The sequence below is a fragment of the Pipra filicauda genome, unplaced genomic scaffold (assembly GCF_003945595.2).
Source record: "Pipra filicauda isolate LSUMZ 115617 unplaced genomic scaffold, ASM394559v2 scaffold38_size3968069_pilon, whole genome shotgun sequence".
NCBI lineage: Eukaryota > Metazoa > Chordata > Aves > Passeriformes > Pipridae > Pipra > Pipra filicauda.
The window spans coordinates 953041-962990 of record NW_024104520.1 but is presented as its reverse complement, the minus strand read 5'-3'; the positions used below and the strand labels follow the sequence as shown (position 1 = coordinate 962990).

The 9950-nt window shown below is 42.4% G+C and overlaps 1 protein-coding gene across 5 annotated transcripts in view; it reads right to left on the bottom strand.

Moving 5' to 3' along the window:
- Positions 1 to 7733: 7733 nt before the first annotated feature.
- PDS5A (PDS5 cohesin associated factor A) overlaps positions 7734 to 9950 on the bottom strand; it is a 79098-nt gene continuing 76881 nt past the window's right edge. For 3 of the 5 annotated variants that reach the window (XM_027731609.2, XM_027731612.2, XM_027731607.2), the window contains exons 33-34: positions 9666 to 9816; positions 7876 to 9079 (exon numbers count right to left, since the gene is read on the bottom strand). In XM_027731609.2, coding sequence (XP_027587410.1) covers positions 9044 to 9079; positions 9666 to 9816 — 187 coding nt within the window. In that variant the 3' untranslated portion in view covers positions 7876 to 9043. Of the gene's footprint in view, positions 7836 to 7875; positions 9080 to 9665; positions 9817 to 9950 lie in introns of those variants that run through there. The other 2 variants (XM_039385002.1, XM_027731613.2) reach the window with 2 other exon arrangements.

The window sequence follows — 9950 nt, the reverse complement described above, 5'->3', positions numbered from 1 at the left end:
CAGCCCAAAAAGATAAAAGCCGGTTATGCTCCAGTATGGATTTTGGTACAAAAAAAGGCCTGGTCCCATTTCACACTGCAGTCAGCCATAACAAAGAGCGAGCACTGGAAATCATGTAATTGCCACAGCTTTATGTTTCCCTCAGCATAAGGCTGAAGAGCAAACACCAGATACAAAGCAGGTCCCAGGTGTTACTGGATGTGCTGGCAATCACATTTTCACCTTGCTGTGAAAAACCGTGGTGTGTGAAGTGATTTATCTGTGTAGAAAGTGGTTTAAAACGCTGTCAGTTCAAATAGAATGAAAACACCTGATATTTATGGCTTTTACTGTTAAAGAGGAAACAAGAAATTAATCCTGTATATGAACTTCCTACAGGTGAATGACCTGCTGGGATGGGGGCAAGAGGGACAGATGTTCTCCCTCTTTTGCTTGGCATACATGTTGCCCTCTATAACTTATTCCACATTGAAGTCCTTCAGTGGTCTGAACCACATCAAAAATACCAGGGTAAACTGTCTCCAGGCCATACTTGTCAGGAAAGAGAACTGTTCAGCAGCAGACGTATGAACAAAGTAGTTACCAAAAGTTACTATACTGAGGTGGAGGGGGAAAAAACAAAAGCACAAACCAACCCCAAAAGGTTCTTAAAAACAGAGGGAAAGAGTTGTTCTTTGTATTGTTCAAGTGCCATTCTTTTCGCCTGAGAATGGTTCTCATCTGTGAGGAGTCATCAAGGGGAAGAGCAGAGTCCTGCACCTGAGGAGGAACAATCTCAGGCACCAGTACAGGCTGGGGCAACTGGAAAGCAACTCTGCAGAGACGAACCTGGGGATTCAGGGTCTGGACCAAGTTGAACATGAGCCACTAACCTCTGCTTTTGAAAAAGGCAGCAAACTGTCCTGGGCTGCATTAAGCCAAGTGTCACCAGCAGGCTGAAGGAGGCACATGGAGTGGGAGTGCCAGGTCCTGCTCTGATGGGCTGGGCTGGAGGCAGCTGGCTGTCCACACAAGCGACTGTGGACTAAGGGGTCTGTGTCTGTTCAATGTTGCTGCAAAAGAAGCAAACAGATACAAAAGGGCCACATCCTGTAGACCTGAAATGACAAAGCCCTCTCAATAGCAAAAAGGTTAAAAAAACCCCTCACCAACAAAAACACAACCCACATTTTGGCTTAAAGTTACGATGTTTTGGAAAGAAAGCAGCTCATTGATGCAGAATCAAATTACATTCTGGTATCATCTTGGCCAACTGCTTTGGGCAGCATCCAAAACCATCCTCAAGAAACAATTCACGTAAGGAAATGCTTAGAGCAGGAACCCTGCCCTGCTCCCCGGCAAAGACTAAGAGTATCCTTGGCATGTGGTGTGGTTCCCATATGGCAGGGGGAAGGGGCTTGGGCACTTAGGTAAGTGGTCTTTTGGAGGAGGAACCCTCCTTCATTTCAAGGCAATGAAGAGTGACCAAGTAAAAAATAGATTTGAGCTCCTGAGATCTGAAGAAGACGGCAAGTCGGTCTTACTAAATTTAATAGGAAGGCCCCTATACCTGTGCTTGTAGCTCTGGGGGTGGAAGTGCCCTCACAAATAACCGAACAGTGTCTAATACCTGATGGTTATGTGGGAAAACACTGTGCTGGTCAGACACAACATGCTTGGAGAAACTGTGTAGGAGATGCAGTGGTGCCACAGCACTGGTGGTGCCCATCCCCCTTTCCACAGGCACAAAAAAAAGCCTCAGGGAGCAGTAGTTTACAGACAGCCTGGGGGGAGGATGAGTTAAGGGGGTGGATGCAGCAACCGGCATTTTAGCTGTGACCAGGTCATGTACAAGGGACATGATCTCAGGTTGGTATTAAGTGGTTGGGAGTAAGTTTGGCCTGGAAATACTCCGATACTCTAAAATCTCACCAGGAAAATGGCCTTGAAACTTGGAAAGCCACAGAGATGACCGTGTGTACCTCATGGTCAACCCAACAGGACTGTAAATGCCACTGTGAGCTTCTATGTACAGTGTATGAGGGTTTGGTGATTCACACACTGGAAACCAGAAAGGATTGAAAATACACCCTCCTGGGTGGGGGGATGCTGGATCTCCTGTGATAGCTTGTTATAGTCCAGACAACCAGAAAAACTTTCCTCAAGCATCTGGAGATTTGGCTATTCAGTGCATGTTGACAGACTCTGAGGCAGTTCCTGAGGTGACAGTGTGGCTCACAGGCTGGGTGACAGCACAGTAACACACAAGTTAGAGAACCTGCATGGCAGGTGCACTGTGAGAAACACCCCATCTGACAAAGGGTGTAACAGCAGCAACCAGTGCTGACATAGGGAGGATACCTGCTCTGAACTTCGGGTCTTTGTGGGAAAAGCAGAGCTGAAAAGCCTGTTACTAAAGCAGAGCCTGATAAACTGTGAAGTGCAGGCCCCCCACAAGTATCAGAAATGAATCATGGCATGGAGTCTGCTTTCTCCCCAAATCCTTTTATGCTCAAAGCTAAGCTCATGTAGATGGAAATGAGAAGGTAATGCAGAAGATCAACGTGCAGGCACAGTTGGATACAGCAAAGGGAGTCTGGAAGAACAGCTGGGAAGCAATGTATTGCAGTTGGAAGATTGAGAAAAGGGGATCAGAAAGGGCACTGAGGAAAGGTACAGAGCTATTGTGGTCACACCCACACCAAGACTGTGCATAGCAGCTTCCTTGTCCATGTCCCAGCCTGAATCCTGTCCTGGTGTAACAGTATATGGAAGAATAAACAATGGTTGCTGCTACCACCATCCAGAATAATTTATCCAGACTACAAATTGCTCTCTCCTTTCCTGGGAACACTCAGGTATGGAAGGAGGTGATGTCCTGAATTACTTGAGAAGTGACAGCCTCTGCTAATTTCACAGGAAGTGGAGAAGACCTTATCTGTGGGCAGCAGGGAGCACAGGGCACCCTGCATGCACTCTGGAGACAGCACATAACTGATGGCTCAGACCTCCGCCACCAGCACAAACCTGGCTTGTTTCTGGTTTGGGGGCAGTACTGAGATGAATGATACAGAGGCACCTGAATATATGCCAAAGTAAATGGTATTCTCAGTTTTCACTCATACCACAGAGCAAAATATTCTGTGTGTTCCAGCTTTCCCTGGGGTAGGGTGCAGGACTACGTGCCCGCTGCCCAGCCAGATGCTGGCTATTGCAACTGTGCCATGCCAAGGTAAGAAATCAGATGATTGCCTATGAAGTTTCTAAAGCACGCAGTGACTCCCCACCTGCTTTACAGCCATTGGACCCAAGAGAAACTCAGCCACGATCACCCACCATCTCTTTCTTCAGAAGCTTTGGTGCATCATAGTCAACACATCGATTTCTGTTTCCAGGGCAATGAAAGAATTAAATGCCTGAACTTAAGGAGCAAAACATGTATTTCTTGTTCTGGAACACACCTGTCTTGCAGCGTTATGCACACACATCTGAGCTCTCGTGGCTGGCAGGGTGGCAGGAGGACGCTCAATGTACCAAAGCGATTTGGTCATGCTTCTTGCCTGAGCTGGCACACTGCTGACTGCACTGCTGCCAGCACAACTTCAGCAAGTTAAAAATTAGCTTGGATAACCTCTGTGCTCCCACTGAAAAACAGACATGTCTCTCCTGTTGGCTGTCCATTTGTGTTGCCTGTGGATGTTCCTGCTCTGCTGACCATGGATGTAGCTGCGCAGTTGAGGAATCTTCCAGGTTCAGAGTTGAACGGCTTCTTAAGAATCATTTCTTGCCAAAGCTGAAGAGGTCACCGTGAGCCCAACTTCCTCCTGTTGGCTTGTAACACCTGCCACTGCTGTCTGACATCCCCCTGATAAGTTTGTCATGACTTTCACTAGGCAGGGAGAAGATGCCCTGTTGTGGGTCAGAAAGGTGTTTCCATCAGGTTAACAAGACTTTTTCCAGGGCAGTGCTATGATGACTGCACACTGCCTGATATGATACCAAGGCAGCAAAGAACATGCTCACAGCACCTTTTGGCATGTGATGCTGTCTGAGTTCAGGTGTGATGCTGCTCCTACCAACTACTGGAGGACACATGGCTGTGCCTTCGGCTCTTGCAGCCCAGGCAAGCAGGAGGTTGTCTGAACTGCAACAAGCTTTTGCCTGTAGTCCCACTCATTTCTTTACAAGCAGGTGCACATGCCAAAAACTTGCTCATCTCCTTTTAGAGTGCAAAAAAATAAGGCTGCGAACTTCCCTGGAGTGAGGGATGTTCCTACTCTGAATTTGAAGTATACCAGGGAGTCAGATTTGTGAAAGTAGTCATCCTGCGGGTCACCACACTGACTCGGTGCTAAGGAATCTCTGATGGGAGCTGTGGAACTGGCCACCTGCAGTTAGAAGCAGATCACAGAGTGTGAGATTGAAGGGAGAAACTGGGTCACTCACACCCTTTGGTCTCTCATGTAGTAAACTACAGGAACAGGAAATTTGGACCCACTCCCCTGACTCATGCTGTACAGCAGGGAAGGGAGAGGCTGTCAGCAACCACCTCTGCTTGCGTACCCAGACTTCCAAGTTCTTCTCCTGAGAAGTCTGGTCTTGTTTGCTGCCTTCCAGGAATGGAGGCAAATCGATCCAGGGAATGTCTGGATTAAAAAACTTAAAGAACAGAAGCTGCTGCTGGCTTTTGAAGTTTAAGAGTATTTTATCTTACTGTTTAAGCTTTCTTCTGGCCGTCTGACTACCTGGGGTACTCATCAGCAGGATGATTCCCTCCTCGCCAGTAATTTAAGCTTCAAGGGCGTCAAGGCACCCACCAAGTGCTGCTGTACAGAACTTTGCTACTGCCTTTTAACACCTTGCTATTCCCTGTGCAAACCTGTTCCTTGGGCTGAGACCAGTTACTCTGTGACTAATGCTTGGTTATCAGCTATGCACACCTGCAGCCTGGTTGGAAAGTCGACTTCATAGTCCAGTTTTAGTCTGGGCTATTTCCTTGACCACCAATTTGGGACTTGATTTCCCAGCACAAACAGAACTATGACTGCTGATAAATACAGTAGTGGAGCACACATGCAAGAGAACTAGGTTGCACATGGATGATTTCTTTAAGAAGCAAGTTTCCTACATATTGCAAATGTTTGGTGATACCATATCTTTCTGTATCTTCAGAGGAAACAGCTCAGCTGTGACAGCCCCACTAGTTAATTTGACACTCAAGAGCCAGTTTAATGCTGAACTTGGTCCAACAATGTGAGCCAAGTATCTAAAAGCTGGAAGTGCATTTTAGATAAGGTTTTGTTATTTATCAGTTCTAAAACTTACAGGGCTTGTCAGCATGTGCAGAAAAGGTTTGTAATGCATACTGTTTTTCCTGTTTAAGATTGCTCTAGACAACATTATTATTTTATCCAAAACAACTATTCAGATTTAGTTTTGTTGAGTGGTAGAGGTTTAATTTAGTATGTTACAACGTATGTTCTCAGAAGAGCCTTCCTGTCTTACTGTGATGAAAGCCATGCACTCCAGGCATCAGAGAACACAAAGAAACAGAAAGAACTGTATGTCTGCTAAGAAACACAGCCACACATTTATGAAGATGAGAACTTAAAGATGATAAGAACTTGGCTCTAACTATGTAACTGAATGTGAAACTCAGCACCTCTAAATCCTACACTGGGTAAAAGCCATAAAGACTGGGTTTTATCGGGCTTTCTCTTTATCGCACATTAACAAGGGAAGAACTCTGAGCATCAGTTCCCTTATTACAATGAGAAAATCCTCACTCTGATGTAAAACATTTGAAAACCCATGTATGGCCATGTACAACCCCACACACCTTTTTTTGAATAATTTGCCTCCCATTCTCCAGTTTTATTCTGATTGCTCTTCAACAGAGTTTATTTTTAAAGCCTCATAAGTACTAGCAATGCATAAATTATGTATGTATAAAAATGATGTCTGTGCTTTCTGTATCCAGGCTGAGCTGGTCAGGGGAGGGCATTGTCCTGCTCTGCACTGCACTAGGGAGGCCTCACCTTGAATATTGTGTGCAGTTTTGGGCACCACAATGTAAGAAAGACATGAAACTCTTAGAGAGCGTCCAAAGGAGGGCAATAAAGATGGTGAAGGGCCTTGAGGGGAAGCTGTATGAGGAGCAGCTGAGGTCACTTGTTCTGTTCAGCCTGGAGAAGAGGAGACTGAGGGGGAGATCTCATTGCAGTTACAACTTCCTTGTGAGGGGAAGAGGAGGGGACAGGACCTAAGGGAATGGCCTGAAGTTGTGTCAGGGGAGGTTTAGGTTGTATATTAGAAAAAGGTTCTTCCCCCAGAGGGGGGTTTGGGCACTGGAACAGGCTCCCCAGGGAAGTGGTCACAGCCCCAAGCCTGACAGAGTTCAAGAAGTGTTTGGACAATACTCTCAGGCACATGGTGTGACCCTTGGGATGGTCCTGTGCAGGGCTAAGAGTTGGACTTGATGATCCTTTTGGGTCCCTTCCAACTCAGCCCATTCTGTGATTCTATGAATGTGCTGTGACTGCTCAGTGTCCCCTGGCCTTCGGGGACACTGCTCTGACAGAAAGGTGTCCATCACTGAGGCAACCCTGAACAGCACCACGGCTGCTCTCAGGACTTTGGCAACGGAAAAGTGGGGGCAGGCAGAGAAATGCTGTACATAACCTTGTCTGGGGTAAGTTCTGAAAAGAAACCAGTGGATCACCACTAGACATTTCCTATAGTTTTTGTAAGCTGCATTTTGGCTCAAAGCTGCATTTTGCCCAGCATAATTTACTTCATGAATGTACCAAATGATTCCATTGATAATCAACATGTAGAAGTAACTCAGATGTCCACTTAAAAAAACACAGGAGAAAGAGACTCCATTTGCAGAAAGACAACTGCAAACTCTGCTCTGAGCATGGCACTGAACCTTCTGAAACCCCTTGTAACCTAAATTATTCTATCATGATTCCTCGAGTAACTTGACATTTGAACTGATTATATAACCGAACAGAAACGAAAAAAAGGAAAAAAATCAAAAAGTTATCCACTTCACAAAAATCAAAGCTTTTGGAAACAAATCTGAATATTTGCAAGATTTGTCAAGTCCAGATTTCAAATCACTGTTAGAGGCACACCATTAGGTACCAGAACTCATTTCTAAAAGCAAGTTTCTTTTTGAGGTTTCCCAAAAACTTCAAACTAAAACATTTTAAAATTAGTTTAAATCAAAGTGCTGTAACTTTCATGAGAGAGAACTATTTGACCAGAGCCTAAAAAGAAACTGCATTATGATCAGTAAATCTATCTTGTGAAATGATTTCAGTTTTAGAAATCAAACTCCTGATGGATGCATAATTAAATGCTTTTAAAATCTCCTGGTCTCCCTCTGTAAAAAGCATTTCAAATCCCTCAAGTCAAAGCATCACAGATTGCTTTAGAAGGAGAGCTGCACACACCACTTTATGCACAGTCTCATTTTCTGTTAGACAGGAAAAATAACACACATTGTTACACTCGGTAAGAAAGACTTACTCATTGTTCAAGAGCACACAACCCATTTTAGGAGGACAAGTAATCCTTAACTAATGTCACCAGCATCCAGCTCTTCTATAATGAATCCAGGGATTTCAAAACAATTAGCAGAAGACAAATAGGGAACTGAGGCACTGGGAAACAAAGCAAACTCTTCACTGTCACTCTGCAGACCAACCCCCTTCACAAGATAAAGCACTGTAACTTTACCTAAAAAACTTGTCTCTTAAGCTACGTAACTGTCTGCATTACAACTTCTTTGCTCCGTACAGTATTTCTATGAATGTCCAAGTCTATGCACAGATATAGCAATTTGTATTCTGTGAAAGAAAAAAAAAAAGTTAAAAAAAGACCGCCATGTGACACCTAGAAGCGTTTATTTTATGCAACAAACTTAAATATGATCATGTGTACATAAAAGTGTACACTGTATCTATGCTGAACAATGCCAGGAAACATAATATTGATGCAACAATCTTCTAAAATAAACATTAAAAAATGAGCCTGGACAGGAAGACAAAATGCAAAACAGACTTACTTCCAATCAGCACAATGCTTAAAATTGAGAGCAATCCTAAACATTTCCAACTTTCCTTACAAAGCTGCCAAAGTCCAACTATTTTTAAAAATTGATTTTTTTTTTCTTTACATCAATAATAAAAATCTGGTGACAAACATTATAAAATCAAATGCTGGACTGTCTTTACTCCTTTAAAATTTAGAATATTCCAACAGAACCGCAGGAGTAAAAACACTTAAAAGTGATATATGTTTTTATAAAACAAACATCAATATGTACAATTATTGCAAATTATATTAAACTAAAATGGAGGGGGAAATTAAAAAATGAAATGTCTACTTGCGAATTAATAATAATTTTAAGTGATTACTTTCCCACTCTGATAAAAATCAGAAAGCAACATTTATAAAATTGCCACCACATGACTTTTCATAGCAGGGAACTGAAATCTGTACATCTTATTTTTGCAGAAAAGTAGGCAGGCAGAAAGAATTATACATAAAACAGTCTCCAAAGGTAAAGCAAAAAAAATTTTTTTGTGATTTTTTTTTTGACTCTAGTCTTGTTTAAAATCCATTCAGTAGACTTCTACCTTTTCTGTGAAACATGGGAATACCTGGCTCTAGGATCATGAATTTTCAATGTCAGTGTAAGGACTTTCTCTGACTTTCTTTAAAAAAAAATGCAGCATGAAAATTAATGGTGTAAATACACTTTTAAACTCCAGAATGCAGGAACTGGAACCAAGTGTTAAGCAATTTGCTTAATTATTGACTTTTCATAAAAAAAGTCTCTGGGGAAATAAGTACAGATGCTTTTAGCCTCTTTCTCAAGAGTTTCTGCTTTACATTTCCATTGAGAAGGATTAATTTCATGTGAAAGGGAAGCATAGTTTTCCTTCTGGTTTCAGAGCTGAAAGCTGTGTGTTTTGAAGTAATTTCAGTTCCTGTACAGGAAATTTCTGAATCCTAGTTTTGCAGAAGCTTGGAGCATGCCTTTATTTGGCCTTCATTTCCTCCCTTTTCGAGCAAGTTTTCTTTTTACCTATATGGGGGCAGAAAGGAAAATACAAGTTAACTGTATGGATATTGAAATTACAATTGATTCAGAATCAAATCCTACCAAATATTGTTTACATTTTGGCTTTTACAGTCTTCATACTGTGATTCTTCCAACTCTATCTTATCTCTTCTCCACAATTACGTAATTAATTGAATACAGCTGAATTTCGTTACTGTTCAGCACAACTTCCTGATAAACTCTGAAACAGACAAGTCGAATTGTGCATTTCATAATTCCACAACTGAGGAATGTTTTTTCAGCATAAACAAAAATACAGTTATCTAATGCTTTCACTGGAATTGAGAATAAGAACAGTAACTTGTTCTAATTAACTATAATTACCCAGGTTTATAAAAATAGCCCCTCTTATTTCAGAACAAGCACTACTTCAAATGTTTTCCAAGTATTTACAGTAACTTGTATATTTCTACTTAAAAGCAAAGAAACCTATCAGACACAGCTGTTTTTACACACATTTTTTCCTAGATGACAAATTTCTTTGACTTCTTACTGTATAAGCTACAATAAAAAACCCAGAGAATTGTCCTATATACGATGCCTGCTACACCTTAAGGAAGCCTCCCTCTGCTATCTCTGTATCCTCAGTATCTTCCTGGCTGCTCCCACACGCCTTAAAAAGATCCATTGCATTTTGGGAGTATTCTGGACTTGAGTCTATCTCCAACAGTGAATCTCCATCACTTCCAAGCACCTGGCTTCTGAAAAACGTTAACAATGTTTTGGTATTTTGTCCAAGAAACACTGAGACATTACATATTTTAAAGATGCTATCTGATACAAGTGGCTTATTAAAGGCTATGGATAGTGCAATTTGTTCTGAAGACTTAATTTC